This window comes from Colius striatus, chromosome Z (genome assembly GCF_028858725.1).
Source record: "Colius striatus isolate bColStr4 chromosome Z, bColStr4.1.hap1, whole genome shotgun sequence".
NCBI lineage: Eukaryota > Metazoa > Chordata > Aves > Coliiformes > Coliidae > Colius > Colius striatus.
Window position 1 is genome coordinate 67,951,559 of NC_084790.1, and position 25,816 is coordinate 67,977,374.

Genomic DNA, 25,816 nt, shown 5'->3' on the forward strand with positions numbered 1-25,816 from the left:
CAGGCCAAGTGTGTAAGAAACCAAAGCGAAGCACAGGCCTATACCTTAAGTAGGACCAAAGAGGAGCAGCAGGTGTGGAAAGTGCAGGAGGAGTTAAGATGTTGTTTACTCACATGCTGCGTAAGTTAACTTGGAGAATGGAGGACAAGACTTGTAAACACTGGAATATATTTTTTACAAAAAGTCCTAGGCTGCAAATGCCAGCATCACGACCAGAGTCCACCAGCATGCCCACCTAGTCATTGTATCACTCCCCTTCCTAAAATGGACAAGGGAGAGAGAAGTAGAAAAAAAAAATTGCTAGTTGAGATAAGGATAGGGAGGTTACTCAGCAGTTATCATCGTGGGCATTTCTGGAGAAATGCTTTAATTTATTAATGAACAATCAAAACATGGAAAATGAGAAATAGAGTCTTAAAATACTTCCCCCCACCCCTCCTTTCCTTCTAGATTTCCACCTCCTCCCCGCAGTGGCTTAGGGGATGGGAGTTGCAGTCAGTTCACTACAGATGGACTTTGCTGCTGCTTCTTCTCAGGGGGAGGCCTCATCACACTTCCCACTGCCACAGTGTGGGGTCCCTCCCCAAGGGAGATAGTCCCTCATGAACTTCTCTAGCATCAGTCCTTCCCACAGGCTACAATTCTTCATTAATTGCTCCAGCATAGGGTCTCCCACAGAGGCAGCTCCTCACACCTTGCCCAAGCGTGGGTCACCCACAGTGACAACAGTCCTGCAGGTAATGACTGCTCCAGCCTGAGTCCCTCACAGGATCACAAGTCCTGACAGTAAACCTGCTCTCCAGTGTGGGCTTCTCTCCCCAGAGACTCTTAGGTCCTGCCAGGAACTTGCTCCCATGTGGGCTGCCCACAGAGTCACAGCCTCCTTCAGGCATCCACCCACTCTGGTGTAGGGTCCTCCATGGGCTGCGAGTGCATTGTTGCCTTCATGGGCTGCAGGGGGACAGCCTGCCTCAACGTGGTCTTCGCCACAGTTTGCAGGGTAATCTCTCTTCCAATGCCTGGGCACCTACTACCCTTCCTTCTCTCCTTCTCTTCACCTTGGTGTCTGCAGAGATGTTCTCAACATTCTCACTCTCTGCTGCTGCAGTTTAGCAACTGTGCAGCAACTTCTCCTTCTCAAATACATTATTCACAGAGGTGTTACCTCAGTCACTAACTGGCCAGGCCTTGGTCGGCTACAGGTCCATCTTAGAATTGACTGACACTGGCCCTGCCAGCCACAGGGGAAGCTTCTGGCAGCTCTTTGTTTAATGAAGCCACCCCTGTAGCCCCCTGCTACCAAAACCTGACCACACAAAACCACTACAGGATGGCTTAAGACAGGATATCCAGGACACAGATTCTTATTGCATTTTCTGTGTGCTTAATAGGAGGGACTCACATCTGTGACAACAAAATAAAGAAATTAATTAAATAAGCCAAGCTGAAATTCTTGGTTTATTTAACTTACTGTTTACAAGGTGAGATAAATCATTTAATGAATATATAGTACCTGGAAGCAGCACAGGAAGGTTTTGGCTGAATACAGATTTGTATATGTTGGTTGGTACCAGAAACAGTGGGTAGGTGTTATGTGCTCATACTGTCATAAAATCGGACAAGACTGCCAGTCATGTTGGCAAATCATTATAGAAGCAATGTTGAATTTGAAGCATGCACTTTGAAAACAGACAGAGTTGCATAGTGCTATGCACACTTGAAACTTGTGCAGTTCTATACAAACAAAGCTACTATGGTATTGGTTTAATGTTTGGAGTTTTGGGTTTTGCACGTTTCAGTATCTGGCTTTTTTGGATGAAAATCGTTATATAACATGTAAATAATGTTATGGGTTGAGTGACGTAATCAGATAAAAATTTAAACCAGCATAATTTGGTCTATGTTTGATTATATCCTTAGGTTTGTTTAAATTCTGTAAAAATATGTGTGAATTCACCAAATATTTATTTAAAAGAGCCTAAATATTTACATATTACATTAGAAGATCAAACATGAAAATATAGTTTTACAGCTGGACTTGTAGTTTCTTTCTGTGTTAAAACCCAAATACTAGAATTCAGCCTCTAGTGGAGGAAATAAATCTTTACTTTCTCCACTAGATGGTGCAAGTCACTTAAGAAGCCCTTTCATTTCTTACTCTCAGGGAGTAAAGCATGACCTGAACAAATTGCTTATCAATAAAATAATTGTGGCTAAGGGCCTGCTTTTCTCCCCTATTTACCCAGAAACAATTTTTACCCAGTCATGTGTCTATCCTTACTTACAGGAATCAACTGCATGAATGTGTAGCAGAACTTCCATGCCAGTAAAAATAGACCATGCTGTGAAATGACAGCCCTCAGCTAAAAAGGCAGTATGTATTTGCAGCATAGAAGAACTGTAACCGTTGAAGTCTTGCATTTCAAAATAATTCCTTTTTTTTTCTGTTCTTCTCACCCAGCAGTATATCTGCTGAAGGGCAGTAAGTGCTCTGTGGGATCAATCTAATATTTTTCTTTTCGTCATTCAGAATAAGGATGTGGTTGTATATGGTTACAGCTTGGTAGTCACCTCTTTTCTTTGAGCAGCAGATTAGATTTTTTTAATCATCTTTTATGCCTTGCATGCTTATTTTTAAGTGATGTGGTTGTGATTTTCACATGGTTTATAATCTCGTTTTCCTTTGCTTGACCCAGTTTCAGTAAGCATTACAAATCTCTGTCCTGGTTGTGAGAATGTCAGCGTGAGAAGCCGTAGTATGATGTTTGAACCCGGCCTGACCAAAGGGGTATTGGAAGCTTTCATTTCACCTGCTCATCACTCTCACTTCTCTGCTGATGACCAATCCACCAAGGCCATTGACATTCAAAATGCTTACTTGCACGGTAAGTAGAGCCCTGAGTTGGCATGCCTTAAAGATGGGGGATGGTTAATGCCGTGTTGCTTGTTTTTAAAAATAGAAATGGTTTTGGGGGGTGGGGAACTGCCTTGGTACAGTAGTGACTGTAGCTGAAAATCCAGCTGTGGTGGGGTTTGGTTTATTTAAGCATGAAGTAGTGCAATTCTGTAAAGCTGAGTGCTTTCTTTGAGAATGTCCTTCTGCTGTTTTCAGTACCAGCGGTGTCATATTAAGAAGAAAAATCAATGAAAATGTTGAGCTTTTTGGAGTGAACGGGAAAAGAATGGCAGTTATTATTCTTGTTTTCCAGGAGAACAAGATCCGTTGCTGTTGCACAAGGCAAAGGCCAATTTAATGTGTAAGGCTGCGTGTGGTTAAAACACAGGTGCTCCCATGTGGCGTCCAGCTGAACGTCCTAGAGAAGTGAATGTGAGAGAGGAACAGATTGTGAGGACCCATCTTCTCAGCCACTGAGACTGACTGAAACCAATTTCCTTTGCTCATGATTGCATTTGCCAGTCTTGCTCTCTCACATTCATACTTTCTTTGTGAAAGTTTAAATCAGAGTAACTCTTTTGTTTGTTTTTGCATGGCTGAAAGATGCTTCATGCTTACCAGTGGGGTGTGATCTCTTCATCTGTTTGTCTTTCAGGAGTTGGTGATTTCAGCATCTGGGAATTCTCTGGGAATCCTGTGTATTTCTGCTGTTATGACTATTTTGCTGCAAATGATCAGACTGCAATTCACTTAGTGCTTTTTAGTCTCGAGGAGCCTTATGAAATCCAATTAAACCAAGTGACCTTTTGGCTCAGTTTCCTGAAATCCTTAGTCCCGGTTGAGGAGCCAATAGGTATGCCATTCTGCCTGTTTCATAAAGTATTAGGGGACTGTAGGATCAAGTTTTTTGTTATTTTTCTTCATCCCATATATTCCAACAAACATTATACAAGGTTTCTTAGAGAAAGGGAATTTTTGTTTGTGGAACAAGCTTGCAGGGTTATATACACAACTTAGTCCAACTGAAAAGGGTCATGAGGTACAGTGCAGCCTCTTGTGGCACTGGGATTGACATCTGTAAATGGCAGATGAAGTTTTATATTAGAAGCTATGTGGAAAAGTAGTACAGAGGGTTGGAACCATTTAAAACCTGTTTGAGACACGTTGCTTACATCCTGCTTATATCTAGCCTCAATTAACAGCATTTTCAGCATAAATTAGTCTTGCCAGTGAGAACAGGACAGATTGACATTGTGGAGTGACATTACCTCTCAGTACATACAACTTTAACATGTTTAGCTATAGTCATGTTTGGACTTCAGATGTTTTAACCTTTCAGTGTATTGGGGTGTACAGAAAGCAGTATTTCTAGTAAATTTCACTAGACTTTGTAGAAGTTTTAAGTAGATTTACTTCTTTTATGCTCAAGCTTTCTAACAAAGTTACTTGGCAGGCAAACAAATTGTTTGTTTGCTTCTTAAAAGGCCTATAAGTCTTTTTATATATAACTATATAACTTGTTTGTGTTTGTGCCTGTGTTGGTCTGCAGGCTGTGACATTTTCATGGACAAACCAAGCTCTGACATGTGTCTTGGTTCCATGAAACGAAATGTTATTCCAGACAGTGAATGTAACTCAGCACTCATGGACATTTGTAACGCTGCTAGAGACTCACCAGACAAGCATATCAAATACTTAATAGTGCAAAGAGTATTTCCCCTCTTGTGTTCTGCTCTATTCTGTATGCATTGTCTCTACCAGATAACAATAATGATAAGCCAAAGCAGCCTTTCAGTTTTCAGTTCAGACATCTGTATGTCGTTCATTTCCATTTTACATCAAATCACAGGGTTAACAATCTGAGTCTTTGGATCTAAAAGATATAAAATTACTTTTGGAAGTAGAAGCTCAGAAATTTCCAGAAAACTATGAAAGCTGAATATGTGGTTAATTTGCAATTGCTGAAAGCTTTTCACAGCTCTTCTGTCTAGCAAGGAAACCTAGTTCGTGGTTTGGACTGAGTTAGAATTTAAGGTAATAATTTCTTCTTGCTGATATCATTATCAGTATTACTTAGATACTTTGCCTAAATCACTGTTTATAATTGGTCAGCTCAATTTGCATTTTTGTATTACTACAGCTCTCTCAAGTAATATGTAATAGCTGATGATCACAGAAAACAAGCTGTTGGAATCACATTCCAGTTATTTTGTCTGTCCTTCAGCTGCCAAAACAATAAAAAGAAAAAAATATTTACCATTACAGAATACTTACCTTGAAGTACTATGCAGAGATTTGGGAAAATGTGGCTCTTTATGGGTGAATCAATATTATATAGCTCTTTTGTTGATGAAAACTGAGCTGTAATGTAAACATATTTCTCCCATGTGACCTTTTTTTCAGACTGAAACACTAGTATTGGATGTTCTTTCCTTTTTTAGAAATAGTATAATGATGTGTCCTCTTTTCTGGAAGATAATTTGAGAAAAGATTGAAAATTCTGTGTTCTGTACTGTCACTTCATTCATGCCATTTGTATCTCTTTCTCATTCTTTTTCATGGTTTCTACCAGGCTTTCCTACTTAACTCTCACCTAAGTGAGAGGTCATTGTTTGTGTAAGTACTGCAATTCATTCATACCAATGTATGAATGTTGTAGAAATTTTGTGTTCTACTTATAGTTCTGTACTCTGCATCTGTAGTGTGAAGGACCATTCAAAGAGTATGAGAAATGTTTTCAAGGAGCTGTTATTTTTTTGTTTTCTCATACTATCATAGTCTGTAGTTAATAGCTATGTCATTAGAGTTATTGATCATTGCTTTGGTGAATGAAGACATTTAATATCAATGTACCTAATGTTCAAAGAGTCTAGCTATTCAAACTGGACATTAAGTAGCTAATCCTAAAGGCAGATTAACAGTCAAAACACCAGAGGTGTAAGCAATGTATAGCTACGGCTAGAGTTGGTAAATCCACTGCAAAAGTGATTGGTATGAGGAACGTAAAATGTATTGCTGCTTTCCTGGCTCACTAAGACAGCCATCTCCACAGGCATGTCTCATAGTGAGACAGAATGTCCTTGTTTCTCTTCTAGCATTTGGTGGAAAACTGAAAAACCCCCTGCGTGTTGTTTTGGTCGCCACACATGCTGACATAGTGAATCTTCCTCGGCCTGTTGGGGGAGAGTTTTGGTATGACAAAGACATGGCATTGTTGAAGGAAATCAGGAACAGGTAAGTGAGGAGTGTGTATATTTGAGGAGTTTAAATGTGTTGATTGGAAAGAATATATATATATTAAAATTCATAGGGATATGTAAAAGGATTTTGTGTGAGTTAAGCTTTATGATACTGTGATATTTTGAGTATAGTCAGGAAGCTTATATTGTTCAAAAATTGAAACATTTACCAGTATTACGGAGAGTGAGCTGCTTTAGTGAACTAAAATTAGCCAAGAGGTGCAAAAATTTGTTGAGGCTTAAGGAAATTTCACCTTGTAAACACTGGGATACAACCAAAGGCCCTTATCAACCATCTAACACCTTGGTATTCAGGCATTGCACCAGTGTCAGAAGAGTGAACAGTTTTCAGCTACAAACTCTGGATGCAAAAGAGAAAGCTTTACAGGAGAACCACTCTTTGCTCTGAATTGGTTTAAGGATGAGTAGGAAAAAAAACTTAAACCAAGCTTGGAGATACTACCCTACATGGTTTGTGAAGAGCTGGACAATGTGGAGTCACAGAGGTGACTAAGTCATCTGAGAGGTACCTAGAAGTTAGGGAAACTTATAGCTTTCTTCAGCAGATGCTTGAAGAGCATGTAGATGGAAATAGGGAATTTTTTACAAACATACTATTTTATAAAGTAACTAATTTATGTTTACAATGAGCTGTGGCTGTGGTATGAGGTATAACATGGTATAAGGAACCATCCATAGTTGTGAGCATAGACACTTGTCTGGACTGTCTAAGAAACAGATGTAGGAATTTGAGCACAAGAGTGGCAGGGCGATATCTCAATCAATTGAAATAAACTGACAGAAAATACCTGTGTGTAGTTGGAGTCCTTTTAAATGCAAATCAGTCCAGAGCTAGGAAAACATGTGCCTTGAAACTCAGAAGGCAGTAAGCAAGAGAGGTGTTGTCTATAGGAATGACAACCAAACTGTTTAAAGTGAGAAGAAAGAAAACAGCAAATACAAAACCTTAAAAGTAATTAATCCCTGCTGTCCCTTCTCTGGTAAAATGTTTGGTTTTGTAGTTAAAAGTCCTATGATGCAGCTGTAATTTATTATGCACTTTCAGCCTTCTTCATTAGGAAATACAACAGTTTTCTCTCAGTACTCCTGCTTACTTTTCAGAAAATTAGAGAGCGGCTGTACTGTCTGGGTTTATAAAATACCTTAGCATAATCAGTACTTAAACTTTTTCATCATTCCTTGAAAAAAAATGACTCTTCTGTAATTTAAGACTGAAATACAACCAGATTAAGAAATAAAACTGGATTTAGGAATAAGTCAATAATTTCTTGCTTTTTCTCTTTTAGATTTGGAAATGATCTGCAAATTTCAGACAAGTTATTTGTCTTGGATGCTGGAGCATCTGGGTCTAAAGATATGAAGCTTCTCCGAAATCATTTGCAAGAAATAAGAAGCCAGATTATTTCTGTAAGTAACAGCTAATCACAAAAGAACTTATCTACACAGGGATGCAGATAAACAGGCACTTCTTTATTTTGCAGCGCTGGGGAACATGGAGGATAGCTCCTCCAATCATGCTCCGGCATTAGTTACAATTTTCAAGGTTTTTATACATTTCATACAAAGAACTACATTTGCTAACAAAAGCATGCATAAAATGTCCATCTCTTGATTTGTCCTTTACCTTGATTGGTTCTTAACTATTATAAAATTTCTCAATATCAGAGTGATTGGTTAAATGCTTTAATTGTGCTAATAATCTATTTACTTGGTATATATGAGATCAGAGAGGACCTTGATTAATTCACCTGACAGATATATGGGCCAGATCCTTATATTGCCAGACGTTTATCCTATTAAGGCCAGGTACAGATGTCTCCCATGCACAGTATGTGCTTTCCCCTCCTTTTTGAGGCAAGAACAGAACTTTTCACAACTTTTGCAATTTGGGCCTTTTGCAATTTAAACAAGTCCTTACTTAATCCTTTGGTGGTTAAACTATTAGCAAGTAATTAGCTAGTTATTGTGGTGTTAGGTTATTGACTAAAATAGTTTTATATCTACAATAATATCAAGATTCAGTCGTTTTTAAAATTGTACTGTTTTATACAGGCAGCAGAATGATCTCTTTTGAAAGGAAGTGGTTTGAGATTTTCAGTTCAAAGTTTTATAGTTTTGTATTTTCAATGGACAGTTACTGAGTTTCACCATGGGTCCTTTTTTTTTTCTTCTCATTTTTAATCTGTTTTTTTAATCAAAATTTTATTACAGAGAAATGGAATATATTTCAGGCAGTTAATGTAAAGAAAATCACCAGAGTAGAACAGTTTCCTTAACTGTTAGAAAGGTGATTCCCAATATAGATGTGTGAACTGAATATGCATTAATTTTTTTACTGAAAAATACATGCTTGAAGTTGCCTAGGCACATGTAGATACATGTATATGAGATTAAAGGTAAAATAGCTGTAGCTTGATGTTATTGCCATGAATTTACAGAGGCTTCCACACTGAGAGTAACTGAATCAAGTTGCTACATAGCTTGGGCTAAATCCATTTAAATTTCTTCACGCCAAAGGCATACATTACTTACGTGTGACATACCAACAAGACTTTGTATAGCTACTTCTGATTAGGTATTTTTTCAAAAATGAATTAAAAGTAAACATATCACTGAGTTCATTCTGTTGATTAAAGAAAATTATTTGATTTACACAAAATTCAGCCTATTCTATGTTCCAGATGATTTCTGGATTTAATAAGCTTTTCCTTTCTGACAAAAAAATTTATTTTAGCTATAGTGTCTAGCTTGAAATCTGGAGGGCTTTGCTGCAAAAGTGTGTGATGTGGCTTGAGAGTTTAGGATGAACGCACCAGTGACGTCCAAGACAATAGATAAAAAGTTCCATTTTTACCACTTCTCTGCTACCTTGCTGTCTTACTTGCTGAAGTAAATTGATCCTGTACAGTCATAGATAAATACAGAGTTTAATTAAGTGTAGACAATTTCTAAAATAAAGGTTGACTTTTAGATGCGTGAAGGCAATTGATACATTTTGAAGTCAATGTTTCAGGTGTTCAGCACATTTGTGAAGGCAGGACTACGTAAACCAAACTTTGTACCACATGTCAGGATTGCTTTTGTAACCATGGTGATTTTTTTGAAAGTTTGCTTATTTCGGGGGAAAAAAGTTAGCTCTGGAATTCACTTTATTAAGAAAAGGTCTCTCTTATGGCAAGTGAATGGAAGGTCCTATTACAAGGGGAATGCTTTAGATGTGTATATATACATCATGAATGTGATAGACCTCATAACCTCCACGAAAAAGAAAAAACAAAACAACAGTGGTGTTATTCTCAGCAGAGTAGAATTACAAAGGGATGTTTTCTGTGCTTTTGTAAGACTTGCCCACCTATGGCTCATCTGTGCGAAAAAATAATCTCCACGCTGCCTTCATGGAGAAAAATGAATGGACCCAACCAGCTGATGTCCTTGCAGCAGTTTGTGTATGATGTGCAGGAACAGCTTAATCCCCTAGCAAGTGAAGATGACCTACGGCGTATTGCACAGCAACTGCATAGCATAGGAGAAGTAAGTGTTTTTACTTAAATTGCATCTCTTTCTTGATGCACGGGAGCTTCCAGAGTCAGAGATGTATCCTCATAGAGGTAGAGTCAGTGCTTATTTATTAGCAATACACACTGGTGTTTATACAATAGTACAGAATTCAGGTGATTGTAACATAACATTTATTGGTTACATCTGCAAAGCAATATGCTACGTGGCACAAGCTAATTGGTTAATTGCTAAAGCTCACACTCTTAGTTTAAGCAAAATCTCAGCACAGCTGTGGTTAAAAATATCCTGCTTTTACTTCTTCTCAGCTGCTCACTGTTTTCAGGCAATCTCCTCCTGGCATGTGCCCAAGGTCAAGTTGACCTGCCAGTCTGTGTGAAAGCTTGGATTGTGCAAACGTGCTTCTAACAAAACTCCATGTCCTGTATCAGCAGGAAACTTCTCTACACTTTCTTAGCAAGATACTGATGTGGTAGATTGTTGCTTAATGAGATTTAAGCATCTGTCTATAGTTTGAGGGGTTTGTACTTCCTCTTATGACGTCATAAGAAGTGTAGAGACTGGTTTATAATGCTTTTTGTTATCCTTATTGGCTTATGGCTCCATTCAACATTATTTCTTTGATATAGGAAGAATGACAATTTCCTGCTATAGCTGTAAGGATATAAAATACTTAGGAAGGATAAGTGTGCTGCCATTTTAAGTGAGGTAGTGCCTAATGTGTTCGCTGCGTGATAAGAAATTTATGTGTGTTCAATAGAAATTGAATCGTATGATAACACTTCTGCATAAATAGCTTACAGGGTGTGACTGGGCTTTACAGCTTTGGGCTCTAATGGCTTCTTTACTAGTGGCAATCTAGAAGATGATCTGTTCTTTGTTCTGAATATTTGCAAGAAATTAAAATGCACTGTTTTTCTCCAGTCGGCAGTGTTAATTAAACACCAGGTCAGTGAGTTAGAGAGAAGGTGGTATATTTGCTTCTTGTGAAGTACAAAATGATAGTAACATTTGTATTTGTAAACAGATTAACATTATACAGAGTGAAACTGTCCAAGATGTTGTGCTTCTCGATCCTCGCTGGCTGTGTTCAAATGTCCTTGGAAAGATCCTGTCAGTGGAGAACCCAAAAGCCCTCCATCACTACAGAGGTCGGTACACTATAGAGGACATCCAGCGGCTGGTGACAGATAGTGATGTGGAAGAGCTGATACAGATTTTGGATGCCATGGATATTTGTGCAAGGGACCTTAGCAGTGGAACAATGGTGGATATTCCTGCTCTCATAAAGACTGATAACCTCCACAGGTCTTGGACAGATGAGGAGGATGAGGTGCTGATTTATGGTGGTGTTAGAATCGTTCCTGTGGAACATCTTACCCCATTTCCTTGTGGGATTTTTCATAAAGTTCAGGTGAATCTCTGCAGGTGGGTTCATCAGCAAAGCACAGAGGGAGATGCTGATATACGTCTGTGGGTAAACGGATCAAAGATTATGAATCGCGGAGCTGAGCTCTTAGTGCTGCTGGTCAACCATGGTCAGGGTATAGAGGTTCAAGTTAGAGGACTGGAAACCGAGAAGATCAAGTGTTGTTTACTTCTGGATTCAGTGTGCAGCACCATTGATAACTTAATGGCCACAACCTTACCAGGCCTTCTGACTGGGAAGTACTATCTTAGTCCTCAGCAGCTGAGGGAACATAATGAGCCAGTGATGGTCTACCAGCCTAGAGACTTTTTCCGTGCACAGAGTCAAAAGGAGACATCACTAACTAACACTATGGGAGGATATAAAGAGAGCTTTAGCAGTATACTGTGTTTTGGGTGTCTTCATGTCTACTCCCAGGGAAGCCTAGGAATGGATATTCATGTTTCTGATCTGAATCTACTTACTAGGAGAAAACTAAGTCGACTTTTGGATCCACCTGATCCTATGGGCAAAGACTGGTGCCTTCTGGCCATGAACCTGGGCCTCCCTGATCTTGTTGCAAAGTATAATACAAATAATGGAACACAAAACGACTTCATCTCAAGCCCAGTCCATGCCCTTCTGCAGGAGTGGAGTAATGCTCCTGACAGCACTGTAGGTATCCTAATGTCCAAGCTGAGGGAATTAGGTCGCAGAGATGCAGCAGACTTTTTACTGAAGGCATCTTCTGTGTTCAAAATAAATTTAGATGCTAATGGTCAAGAAGCTTATGCTTCCAGCTGCAACAGTGGCACATCTTACAACTCGATTAGCTCTGTAGTGTCGCGGTAAGAGCAGGTGTTTTGCATGGAGATCTTTTCAATCTGCAGAAAGGATAAAAGACACAGTACAAGCATTTCTGTGTATCGTTGTTTATGAGATTTTACATCAAAGGATCTATATCCTTCTCTAGCACCACCTTTTTGTGTGTAAACTTTCTACTTCTAACTGTGAATTGTTGCTCTTTGTATGTTAAAAAGGCCAGTATACTTCTGGTGATTCTCGTCATAAAAGATAGGAGGAGAGGAATAGCACCTATTACCTGAATCATAGAATGGCAGGGGTTGGAAGGGACCTTTAGAGATCATCTAGTCCAATCCCCCTGCAGAAGCAGGTTCACCTAGATCGAGTCACAGAGGAACATGTCCAGGCAGGTCTTGAAGACCTCCAAGGAAGGAGACTCCACAACCCCTCTGGGCAGCCTGTGCCACTGCTCCGGCACCCTCACAGTGAAATAGTTTTTTCTTACATTTAAGTGGAACTTTTTGTGTTCCAGCTTCATCCCATTACCCCTTGTCCTGTTGCTAGCTACTAGAGAAAAAATGGATGTCCCAACCTCCTGACACCCACCCTTTAGATATTTATAAATGTTAATAAGATCACCCCTCAGTCTCCTCTTCTCCAGACTAAACAGCCCCAGTTCCTGCAGCCTTTCCTCACATGACAGATGTTCCAGTCCCCTGATCATCTTGGTGGCCCTGTGTCATGGTTTTGCCCAGCCGGAGCTAAGGGGAAGAAAACCATGACTCCTACCCCTCCCCCTCTCGACAGAATGCGGAGGGGATCGGATAGGGAGGAAAAAAAAGTAAAGGAGCCCACGTAAGTTGAAATAAGAACAGTTTACTGGGGAAAATTGAAGATGAACAACTATAACAAAGATAAGGGGATATTACAAAGAAAACTGGTGAGTGATGCAGTTGCTCACCACCTGGGACCTGACGTGAACGACCGCTCCGGACCAGCGACCGAGAGCCTGCGCCCCCCGGAAGAGCTTCTTCTGGCCAGCCCCCACCTATACACTGGGCATGACAGTTAGGATGGTATTGAATACCTGCTGGCCAGCCTGGGTCAGCTGTTCAGGCTGTGCCCTTTCCTGGTTCCTCACGGGAATTAACTGTATCCTGGCTCAAACCAAGACACCCTGTGCTGGACTCTCTCCAGAAGATCTCTGTCCCTCTTGAGCTGAGGATCCCAGAACTGGACACAGGACTCCAAATGAGGCCTCACCAGGGCAGAGGAGAGGGGAAAAAGAACTTCCCTTGACCTGCTGGCCACACTCTTCTTGATGCATCCCAGGCTGCCATTGGCCTTCTTGGCCACGAGGGCACATTGCTGGCTCATATTTAGCTTATTATCAATCAGGACTCCCAGGTCTCTCTCTGCACAGCTGCTCTTCAGCAGTTCGACCCCCAGCATGGGGTGCATGGGGTTGTTCCTTCCCAGATGCAGGACTCTGCACTTGTCCTTGTTGAACCTCATGAGGTTCTTCTCTGCCCAACTCTCAAGCTGGTCGAGATCCCACCGAATGGCAGCACAGCCTTCTGGGGAATCAGCCAGTCCTCCCAGTTTGGTGTCATCAGCCAACTTGCTGAGGGTACACTCTGTCCTCTCATCCAGGTTGTTGATGAAGATGTGGAACAGGATTGGCCCCAGAACCCATCCCTGTGGAACTCCACTGGCCACAGGCCTCCAGCTTGATTCTGTGCCATTGATCACCACCCTCTGGGCTCTGTCATTCAGCCAGCTCTCGATCCACCTCACTGTCCACTCATCCACACTGCTTGAGCTTTCTGATGAGGTTTTTATGGGAGACAGTGTCAAAAGGCTTGCGAAAGTCAAGGCAGATGACATCCGCTGCTGTCCTCTCATCTAGCCAGCTGGTTATGCACTCACAGAAGGCTATCAGATTGGTGAATCCATATTGACTCCCCCGATAACCATCTTATCCTTCATATGTTCGGTGATAACATTCAGGATGAGTTGTTCCATCACTTTCCCAGGGATGGAGGTGAGGCTGACCAGCCTGTAGTTTCCTGGGTCGTCCTTCCTGCCCTTTTTGAAGACTGGCGTGGCATTGACCTTTCTCCAGTCCCCAGGCACCTCACCTGTCCTCCATGATTGTTAAAAAATGATAGAGAGAGGCTTAGCAATCACATCAGACAGCTCTCTCAGCACTCTAGGATGCATCCCATCAGGACCCATCAACTTATGAGCCTTAAGCTTGGCCAACAAGTCTTTAACCTCTTCCACTTCCACCCAGGGTAAGTCCTCTGCTGTCCTGGCCATCCTGTTATCCTTGCTGGACTGGGCTTCCTGAGGGCTGGCCTTGGGTGTAAAGACTGAAGGCATTCAGTACTTCGGCCTTCTCTCCGTCAGCAGGGTACTCTCTGTGTTTAGCAGCAGGCCCACATTAGCAGTGGGCCCACCTGAAACATGTATTTCTTACACTGGTCTTTTTTTTGTATTTTCATCATGGCCTCTGCTTAAGTTTTTTTTGTATTTGTAAGGAGAGAAATCCACCATTGTGGTCAATCTGACTGAATTTGAAACTACATTGTTTATAGCTGAAAAAGCGAGTGCCTTTTGCAGAAAGGAGGGTGCAGTTGATTTGAATGACCCTACTGGAGCTACAAGAACATGCTACCTCTGTTTCACTTAAATTGCCTGCATGCTTATCATTGCAAGTGGTGCTTGCCTTTTAATTTGTCCTGCACTTCTAAGACATTGGTGATGACTCACGCAGAGCATTCTTGTGTCAGTCCTATGGGTATAGACATGTGATGCCTAATCAATTATGGTCAAATCATAGTGTGGAAATCTCTTAAACTTGCCAATTACCATGCTTCATTATTTCTATGCACCTCAGGTAAAAGTTCATATCATTATAGAGCTCAAAAATACACAAGTCTTGGATACTGCAGAGTAATGTTATATAGTTGTCAGTTGTAATTTGTGTATAACAAAGGTTTTCTACTGTTACATCCTGCATTACTTACTTCCTGTACTTGAAAACTTTGATGGGGATAAAAACAAAAAGGAAGCAAGGTTTCTTGCAGTGATAACTTTTAATTGTTATGAGGGACTATGACCCATTCTCTGTTCTTAAACGCATGTAATTCTAATGGTGCGATGTGTGTTTCTTTATATACATGGTATGTACATATATTAATACTATTTTTTCCTTAATCGTACAATGTAGTAAAATTTTAAAGGACTTTTCTACAAATAAACTGTTGCTTGTTGCATTCTTGTTGTTCATATTGTATAACTGAAAGGGACCGAAACATCTCCTTTCCTTCTAGTTGCAATCCTGGAGAGGCAATGCTTGGCTTGAGAAGTGCTGGGACACTCCCGTTTCACCTCTTCAGGGGAATTCCTCGGTATGCTGAAGGAATAATTTTATTTATTCTGTTTACTGCAGAGGTGGTCCCCCTGCAGCAGAGGGATTTGCATTCATTTTCAGTCAAATGGCAAGCCAAAGGGGTTTGCTGCTTAGCTTTTCCTTTGTGTGCATTTTTTACATTAGAAACCAAAACAGCAGATGCGAGGAATCCACCAGATTATGCTGCATTGCAAAAGGAGCAAACACTGCTTTAGAGCCTGTCCTGCAGTAATGGTCTGTTACATTAAGGATCCCCTCATCTCATCACACGAGGGATGGACTGTGCTGCTGCTCATTTAAACTCTCAGCATCACTCACAGCTGCATGGTCTCTGCACGGCACTTTATGCAGGCAGCTCTACACAATGCCCCTTCCCTATGCGCTCTGTAAAGGAATTAAGCAGACTCTTAAAATGCTAGTTGCTGTTTCCCACTGCCCTTCTTTGCATATTTTGCCCTTCCTTTATTAAATTCCTCCCTGAGCATGACTAGGCTCCTTTGTTAAATGTAGGGTTTTTTAAGTCTAGTCCTCATTGAGAAATCTGGTTAATGAGCTGTCCTACCCTAAGGTGTCTATGTTGTGATATTCAGCATCTCCCACCATTGCTCAGTGTTGCTCGGTGAAGAGCCCTGCTTTCCGCAGCCTGTATTTGCCTGTGTTGCTTCATGGACACCACCATGCTTCACCTTCCAGCTGTGCACATGCTCAGCACTTCTGCCAGATTCTGGTATGTAGGGGAGTCCTTCTCATCTAATTTGACTCTCCAGTTTCGTAGCAGGTCTCTTTAGGCCTGTTTTTTAGGCATCGAATTTGCAAGTCACCTTCACCAAGTCTGTGTGGCTGCCGAAGAGTGGGTCTTCACGAGTCTTGAGAGAGCAGAGACTACTGTGAGATGCTTTTCTGTTGCAGGGCTGTCAGTGGTGTCTGTTTGCAATTTAATGCACCACTGTACTGCTTGTGGTGGAAAGGCAAGATTTTGAGATACTGGGTAGCTCCTCCCCTGGCTGTCTCTCTAGATGCTTTATGTGCGTCCTGACAATTCTTTGCTTCCACTTACGGTAAAATGCAGTCCTAGAATTATAAATTACTCAGCAGATGCTATGATAGATTTTTTGAAAGGCAGTCACAGCCTATTGCATCATTTATAGTTTTCGTGGTAATAGGTTCAGGAAAGTGAATCACAGTCACACGATAGCTTTAGATTGCTTTCCTATAAATCATATGCCACTGACCAAAGGAGAAAAGAAAAATCATTGTCCTAAATGACAATGTTTACCAAAAAAGATTAGCAAAGTGAAACAAGTGGGCATCCCTTCAGTTGCTTCACTTCTGTTGATTTCCTGGTTTGTTTTCTGAATGTATCTACGATCAGAGTTTCTTGCCACAATTTTTAGAACTGTGTTTTACCATGCACTGATCCTGCCTGCCTGACTCAGAAAGGAAAGAAATGCAAGTCTTTGCAAGATCAAAGTTTAGCTGTAAATGTAGATGATGTATAGTTTCTGCAAGGAACATGCTAAGCTCAGGTCCTTAGAGTGAAATAAGTGAAGCCGGATACTAACCCTTAGGAGACTCTCTCTTCCTTGTGTTTCTTTGTAGCTTCAGAGCAGAGCTGCTGAAACATGGTTTTGAGGATAAAGCAAATTAGCTGCAGTGATCATTTTGTTTTCAAAATCTGTAATACAGGCAAACCCTGAAGCTTGCAACATAGTTGCTCAAGCTTGAGGTGCATTACAGAAATCTGGACTCAAATTCTGAAGAAATTTTCAAAAGATGAGGACGAACTGTGTCTTTTGGTGCAAACCATGTTTCCAAGTAGTCTTTTTTTCCCTGGCCTGACATGCAAGAGCATGCATGGAATAGAAAGGTGCTTCATATTGCTGTTTGTATTAAATTTTAATGGTTTACTGTCTGTGGTAGTGTTGCTGCTTACTTGATTGGTGAGTTTGGAAAACCACAAGACATCAGTGGCTACATGCAAATGATTTGAGGGTGGGACAAGAAGGGCATCCAGAGGTGACCCTGAGTGAAGGTAGGTATATGTGATTATTCCTTCTTGCCTAAACGAGTATGTAAACTGGACACAGACACAGGTTTTAGGATACTCATGATTCAAATGATTGAGAAAGAATTATGAAACTATAGAGGTTTAGCAACTCTCACATGTCAAGAGACAGACAGAGCAAGGAGACTTAGAAAGGATCCAGAGCACCATTTCCTAAATGGTTAGGTCTCTAAAGAGAGCAATGGTGAAGCTGTTAAATCTGCCAGTGCTGGAGGCAGTTGCAGGTCCTAAACCTGTGCTTGGCTGCATTGCCTACTCCAAGGAGATGTTACCTGTTTGTTCCTTGCAACCTTTGTTTTCCAAAGATACTGTGTTGCAGTATCATTGTTTACGGCATCTATTTGAATGGCATCACTACCTCAGCTTTGACAATGAAATGGAGGAGCAATACCCAAGCTGTAACTCTAAACAAAGTAAATGAAGCATGCTGCTGGCCAAAAACCTTCTTTAGGTCAGAGGAGGTGGAGCAGTGCAGTTATCTTCTTCAAAGGTAACCTGAAAGAACAATGTACAATATTAAAATTTATTTCTATTTGAGTCTTTGTTAAGTTTGGTTCAGCAGATCACAAAAAAACATTAAATAAGACCATGGATCTGCCCCTGTAGCTTTGCAATCTCTGATGACTTGCAAGGCAACGTAGTGGGTAGAAGAGAGGAAGAAAATTGGGTTTTAACCATGCCCAAGGTACATGGTTTGCTGAAAGGCTTACAGCCAAGCCACCCAGACTTTGCAGGTAGAAGTGTTTGGGCCTCCAAAAGTCAGATGAGCTGTATATAACAGAGGACTGATGGTATTCCTCTGTGTGGCTATACTATTTATCATAACAGGCTTTACTGGAACAGTGGGGCCAGCAGCTAATGCTGTCTCAAAGCCAGATGAGGATCTCGGCAGACCTGGTTTAGGCTTGCATTAAACAAATTGACATAGCGTTCCTGCACCAGACAGACTAACCTGGGTGAGGTCCAAATCCAAAACATGTATTGTTAAAGGTGCTTCTTCAGAATGCAACCATGTTGCTGAGTCAGTGAGATGTATCTAAAAAGTCACTGCCCTGCTTTGAGATGGGGCAAACTTGGACCGTCTGGGTCCTGCTGTCACTTAGCCTAGGAGAACTGCACAGCTAATGTGCACTCACATCTCCTAGGCAGAGAGAACGACCCCGTGTGGGATGATAAAGGGTCTTGAACAGGAGGAGCAAAATGCTAAGGCATACTGCATCTTACACAGGTTTGCTGGCAGAAATGTTGACAGCCTGGGCCTGTGCTTCCTCCTACTGAAACACTGCAGCACCTGCTGCAGTAGTTTAGGCACTTCTAGTGTCTCTGTGTCCAAGTTCAGGAATATACACTAACTCCTCTCTGCACAGGATCCAAAGACTGTAGTCCCGTGAGGCACTTTCCCTGTGGACTCAAGCCCAGTCACAGCCAAGTGTAACTGACATCAAGAAGCTTCAGGCCTCACATCTTGGATGGAGAACAGGGTGTTTCTGCTGCATTTCAGCAGATGAGGCTGGGGCAGGGGGGTTACCCACAAAGGGGGGCAAATTTGCCTGAATGAGTAAAGGCTGGATGAGACACCAGCATGTGGTGCACAGAAACGGGATGATGAAGTTGCACTTTCCAAAACTGTCAGGAAACACGACAGAAAAGGGAAGGCTCTTGCATTAGGGGGATTAGAGTGCTGATGCTGTTAAAAGACTGTGTGTGTGTGACTCTTGCTAGTTACTGTGCTTCACTTTTTGAGATGCTCATTGCATTGCAAAATGTTCTGTTAGCCTGGCCACAAAGAGTTATATCATTATAGCCTGTTTCCCTCTAGAGATTAATAGGTCTCACTTGCACACCCCCTACATGGGACAGCTTAGAAGCCAAGATGTGTGTACCAGAGTGAATCAGCTAAGCGAAGGATCATCTTCTGGGACCACTGGGACAACATCAGCAAGTCCTGTTATTGCTAAGTGTACCTACAAAGCACTACAACTTTGCAGCATTGGCATCTTTTTTTTTTGTTCTGTTGGTTGTAAATGTAAAAAAAAAAAAAAATCTGCTGAGTGCAGACAACTAGTGCTAAGCCACAGCTTTTGTTGCTATGGAAAACTGAAGGTACGGGTCTTGCATTTTTGTGCTGAAGGCAATGTGTCAGTGCACATGAAAGCCAAGGCCAAACCTAGGTGAGCTGAAGGACAGAAGCAGATCCTGCTGTTCTAAACCTATAGTGCGGATTGTTTCATCATTCATAAGGTACACATCTGCAGAAGAAGCTAGAAAAAGAATATTTTGGAAGCAGTTCCACCCATTAAAGGCTTTGGTAGCTAGGCTTAGATTCTTTGCTTTAGTTAAACCACCAATCCTCTACAACTAGAGCACTTCGAATCAAAATTTTCTGCAGACCCCTGGGGATTGTCTTGGCAGCTGGACAATGTTGTACCAATTATCCTGGAAATTGCAGAAGAGGGTGAGTCACCATAACCAAATTAGCGTTAGATAGGATGGGCTACATCTCCTTGGTTGCTCACACTCAGACACTGAAATAACACTTGCAGCTGCTAGACCTGACAGTCAAGTGCCAATAAAGCCTTCAGAGGAAACTTGAGGCAAAGACAATCAGTCTGCTTACAGAGGTTCAGAAAGGAGCTGCGTGAATGTTTAGACTCGTAGATTAACACATTTTCCATGTCTGCTTCAGGAACTGAACTAAGGCCTGGAGCATGGAAGTGCTACCAGGAAGAGAAGGATATCCAGACATTTTCATCCCAGGTAATAATACCTGGCTGAGAAATGCTCTGCATAGGGGTTGTTGCTGCCTTCTCAGGAAAAATATGAAAGGAACTTCATCTACTGGTGTTAGTTTGGGTGCACAGGAAGAGTGTAAAGAATGAACGTAAAGCCAGCAAGTGACCTCCCCAGTTGCAGTTCACTCTCTTCAGGCCCAGCATTTGTATGTACTTAAAAAAACTGGGAGAGTATCTTTGGCAGAAGTTCAAGGAGTGTCACAGAAGGAACCACTTGCCTAGCTGTGACTTAGCACCATGCAACTATCCTATTGCTTACCAAGATGTCTAGGAAAGCTCCACGGAAAATGTCACAGCCACCAAATAAAAACCTAAGTGTGAGGGACAAATTCTGTCTCATTGTATGCATTGTTCTTCAGTAAGCATATCCAGTTATTTAAACATTTCAGTCTTCCGTGCTAGTGCAGTAGTTTCACAGTTCCCTGCTGTACCCACCTTTCTGCTTTAAATTGCTCACAGCAGGAAAGACTGCTGTGTCACTTCTGCAAACTGCCTTCTGCAGCACCAGGTGAGTCAGGCACAGAGGAAGACAACAGGTCAAAGCAAAGAGACACGGTGGCTGCAGTCACTGGCCAGATAAATGCCATGGTCTCGGGGCCTCTTTTCACTGTCAGTCCAACCATGCTCCTGACGCTGGCACAATTCAGCAATGCAGTATAGATGTGAGCTCTCTGAATTTGCTGTGTCTTTAGCTGCAAATACAAACTCATGACATATATTGAAGAGAACAGGAAGAACTCTTTTGTGCTTTTCTTTATGGTGTGATTGACTGGCTTGGTGTATCTTCCATATTCCACCAATGAGCTCAGAAGCAGGCTTTGTAACTGCAACAGAATCTCGCAAAATTTAGGTTCGATGTTCCCATGTATTAGGATAAAGCCCAGTACCACTGCATTGAGCAATAAGTGGAACAATCCTGCCTTGTTTAGGCTTCATTGGGCTCCACTTTTTCATTCCCAAAAATGAATGCCCATTTCTGTACAACTGCTGGAAACAGCAGTTTCTACCTCTGGTTCATGCTATTTTTAGGATGTGAAATGAAATCTGTAAAAGAAATGTTTTCCCCAACAGAGAAACATAACCTTTGGCAGCAATTTTCTACTCGTGTGCGCTACCAATAGAGACTGCCAATGACTGTTTGTTTTTACTCGTAAGTGAAGTAATATGCAAATTGATTCTGTCATTAGAAGAATTAGTTTCAAAACCTGATAGGAGAACCACCTTTAATCCACTATCAATCTGGAGCCACAACCCCTTGTTACATATCTACACAGTAAATACCACAGCAGAGTCATGACTTCTGTATGCTTCTGCATAATAGATAGAAATGAATGAAGAGTACCCTCCCTAACAGGTATTTAGAGTCTTGTAGATCCATACAAACACAATAGGCATGAAGTTTGTGGTTCCTTTTACAGGTGGTCAGGCCTACAGGGATCACTTATGCCACTCAACCTTATTCTCAATATCCACCAGGCCCAGAGCTATGCTTTGCATACGCTGAAGCCAAGATTTCCGTTTGTAGCTTGGAGGAACTGACCTGCCCATCTGTTGTCAGTCCTAGTTAAGGGCTTATATTTCTCTGCCTAGCCTTTTACTCCTGTTATCTGCCCACAACCCCACATGTTTATCCAGCTGAGGTAGGCCTCAAAAAGTAAGGTGTACAAATAGCGATAGTGATGACTTTGAGAACCTGTAAGATAGGTTCAGGTAAGGTTGTTTCAGTTGCAACAATGAGCTGGTCTTATTCTCCTTCTGCAATTTCCAGTTAAAAAAAAATCTAAAAAAATGAGATGGCCAAGTAAAGTCACTCATCTTTTTGAAATCTAGGAAACATAATGAAGCTGGAAAGCTTGTAGTGTAAGCGATTGGGGCTACATTCTGAATGTGACTATTAAGGAATTGGTCTGGAATTGCTCATTGAATACATTGCCCAAGAGCACTGTCAGTCACGCAAAGAGTGACTTCTCTACTTGGTAGAAAGATTCCTGCCTTTGCCCAGCAGAAGACTCTCTCCTATGGACCAGAGGCTGCCTCCCAATGCTTACAAATCCCAACTGGAGACATACTGTGTAGGAACACATATCTGTAATTCAGACAAGGCTTCCATTAGCACTGCCAACAACAGTGACTTCTCTATGTGCCCTGTTGTCATCAGGCAGGGTGTGGTGCTAAGTTATTAAAACTGCCCCTGCCACTTGTTTTTTATCTGACACATGCTTAATTGTGAGGATGTCCTTCCTACTGTTTGAATCAGTCCAAGTGCTGATGAGAGCTGGCCGAATCATGTCATATTAAAAATTATTTACAGCTACAGCTGGAGTATTATAGTATAGCAAAGTTCAGACTCTTGATGTGTCATCTCCTCACGTTTTCCAGCATCAGCCAGAAATGGCTCCATCTTATTCCTGATGGGCAGAGAATGGCAGTCAGCATGGCCAAGGGACTATCCTGGACTCTCCCATGGAGAGACAAAGACTGTAGTGTAAGCTGTGAGAGACAGAAGGAGAATTTGTTCAATGTTCTCTGTTGTTTCCAGCTATTTCTATTAATTATATGAAGAGAGGCTGATGGTGAAAGTGGAATGGGAAGCCAAAAAATAAAGAAATGTGTGAAAGCGGTGGCTTCTCAACCTTACCAAATGGTTGGGGGTGTTACATATTAGTAGCTGTTGATGAAAGGTAGTCTTCAGATGCCAAGGACTGAAATTAGAGCCTAGGGTCAAAAGAAGGTTGGTGTTCTTGCATGTGGAACAAATTTCACAACCTATCTGGCTTTTCAGTATCACAAATAACTATAGTCATTCATCCTGACTTTCAGTCCATGGAGGCATCAAGTTTCAGAGACAGTTTTAAATCTGAAAAGCCAGATGTTCTCCTTCAAGCCTCTTCTACCTGAAGCATACCTGTGACTGCCAGCTCCAAGGAGCCAAGTAAATGAAAGATTTTGGGGAGTGGAAATGGAATAAATATATGCTGAAATAGCCAGACTAGAAAACATATTGATGGTATTTATCTTCTCAAAACATCTACACTGCTTTCTGTAGGGAGCAGAGGCAGCAGGAGACGATGACAAACCTTCTGCATGACTCCCTGTGATGTAGACAGGGTCTTGGGGGAAAGAAGTCCTGGTTCATCCATAGTTCTGGTAAACAAGACACCTGGGAAATAAAGCTAGCCCATATTCTGGTATGGGTTCCTGGAGAGCCCTGTACATTGAGTTCTGGCAGAGCCCATTTGCATTGATTGCAAGAGGGAGTCCAACTGTGCCTGCTTAGTAAGTTCTGTTTTCAGTTTTACCTAAGCTCTCTTCGAAAAGAAGCACAGTAGTGAGAAACAGTAAACAAAACTAAGCATGTGGCAGCTAACATGACTACGTGTTTGGGACAGAGAGAGAGGAGCAGGTGCTCTACTGGCTGATAGCCACAGGTCAAAGCCTTAGTCCGTACATTTTGATCAGGAGACTGCTGGCAACTGATCAGCAAATCTGTCTAATTCCTCTCATCTGCAGGGTCGCTGGTGTGTGTGGGTGCCCATGTGTTTATAACTACACTCAGGACAGCTGACAGGGTTAGATATCCTGTTGCAGCAACTTCTGTGTTTATGACATTTTGCTTTTTCTTCTTTTTGTCTTTAATCCAGAATATTTTTGCAACAATGGAAAGTCAGAGAGCTTGTATGTGTAAGAGCAGATAAACTTGATGCTGTGTGCTCTGAATCCCTGCTCAGATTGACACAGAAGAGACTTTAACCACATTCTGCCTTACCTCAGGCCAGCACTCTGCTCTCAACACTGTAAGATTTGATGGTCCATTTTCCTAAGTATTTTAAGCTTACCTAAAACTGTGTTCCACTGAAAGGGAAGCCCTCTCCACCCTTGCTTTTCTGTCTTTTGGGCTCCCACTGGTACTTGGCCTGCTCAGCCAGTTCAACTCACTGATCCAGCAGGAAGCTATCACTTTGTTTTGAAGGCTTTGTCTGCGGCCCAAGTTTGCAGAAGGAATGAGAAGTTACAGGTAAGGGAAAGGCCAGAATACCTTGTTTCAGCAGTAGTGCTGGTTCAAATCAGCCTCAGCTGGTTGGGTCACTACACCCACAAGCAGTTTCAAACCCTGTTATGGTTTGACTTCAATATCTGTTCTAGCCAAAACTATTTCCACAAACTCTGGTGAAATTCTCCAGATGTCAGTGAGTCTTGGCAGAAGAGACGTTTTAAAAAAGGATCACAGTAAACTACCTACTTCTAGGGAACCAAGAACCATTCCAAATCTGGAAACACTGGCAAATGTGAGATGGTAGAAGCTGTGCCCTGGGGGATGTTTAACCAGAAAAGCCACCCCAGAGCACCAATTATATCTGCTTTTCTGTGGAGGAGAGAGCAGCACTGCAAATGCAGCACTCTGTGCATGGGGCTCTTCCGACTCATGGCCACCCCTGAAGTACTAGGAACTACAATTTGTTTTGCTCTTGTTAACAAATGAAGAGTGATACCTATAGCCCTTCTCTCCTCAAGCATTCTCTGGGTACAACTAATTCTGGTCCATCTGGACAAAGGCAAGGTTAATACTGAAGCAAGGAAAAGGGAGTTTACTGTGCTCCTGCCTGCAGCAGGATTCCTGTGGCATTGCTGTGGCCACATCCTTGGCTCAGCCCTTTGCGATGGACTGCCCTGGACAGGCATTTGTGCATTTGAACAAACTGCTTTTTTTTTCTGCATTTTTTTGCCCCTTAAGTGTTTAAGGATCTTTTGTTCAAAACTAGCTCCAGCAGTTGAGTGCAGGTAAAACCAACAAAAGAACACGTGTAGTGCTAAGCAGAGAGGCCTATGTGAAGATTGTTCACTGCACTTACAAGTACTTCAAGCCCTTGTAGGAAAAAAAACATCGAATACACTTGATCACTTTTTCAAAAAACACTGAATAGCCTCAGACTGAACTGAGGAGTCTGTATGTTGAAGGTTTTGTTGGAAGCAAAGATCTTTTTGATGGAAATACTCTGTAGACATTTCCTTTCCTGATCGCATTTTCCCCTGGTAAGATTGGAAGTAAACCAGTTGTTTTCACTAATTAGGTATTTAGCAATAGTCTTAGGACAACAGTAGGAGTGTGTGATCCCGTATTCTGAAGCCTCTGCGCTCTGTTTCTGGAAAGAAACTGGAGCCTTGACATTTTTATTCCCTCAGAAGAGCCATTTTTCCAGTGTTACTACATGCAGCTCCCACAGGTGCCCACTCTAATTTGGCAAGTTTCTAAAAAGGATGCCCAAGCTGCCTTCCAACAGCATCAACAACTAAGCATACAAGCAGTGACCATCTCTGACCTTTTTCTGGCTGTAGCAGTTTGCTTATCAGTAGTGCTGACAGAGTAATGCGCATGCCTCTCTGTAAGAACTGCTGTAAGGAGGCTGCCAAGAGCTGTCACCTGCAATCTAGAGTAGACACTGATAAGAAAGTTCAGACTTGTCAAGGAGGAGTGGGAGGTGGTGTAAGGGACTTTCTGAGGGCATCCTTGAAGAGCTCTGATGTGGTATGATACAGGCCAGCTAGAAGCTACTTGCAATTGCAGTTACCACATAGGACACAAATTACACGTGAATATGGAGAGACAGGCAACTGTGCCAACCCCTGTCTGTTGTGAGACAGTTACAAGCAAGCTGCAC

The 25,816-nt window shown here is 41.8% G+C and overlaps 1 protein-coding gene across 5 annotated transcripts in view; it reads left to right on the forward strand.

Annotated features, from left to right (window-relative positions):
* DAPK1 (death associated protein kinase 1) overlaps nt 1-15,126 on the forward strand; it is a 90,964-nt gene extending 75,838 nt beyond the window's left edge. For 4 of the 5 annotated variants that reach the window (XM_062017477.1, XM_062017479.1, XM_062017480.1 and 1 more), the window contains 6 exons: nt 2,697-2,885; nt 3,552-3,749; nt 5,992-6,130; nt 7,443-7,563; nt 9,499-9,687; nt 10,700-15,126. In XM_062017477.1, the coding sequence (XP_061873461.1) occupies nt 2,697-2,885; nt 3,552-3,749; nt 5,992-6,130; nt 7,443-7,563; nt 9,499-9,687; nt 10,700-11,932 (2,069 nt within the window). In that variant the 3' untranslated portion in view covers nt 11,933-15,126. Of the gene's footprint in view, nt 1-2,696; nt 2,886-3,209; nt 3,258-3,551; nt 3,750-5,991; nt 6,131-7,442; nt 7,564-9,498; nt 9,688-10,699 lie in introns of those variants that run through there. The other variant, XM_062017482.1, reaches the window with a different exon arrangement.
* The last annotated feature ends 10,690 nt before the right edge of the window (nt 15,127-25,816 follow it).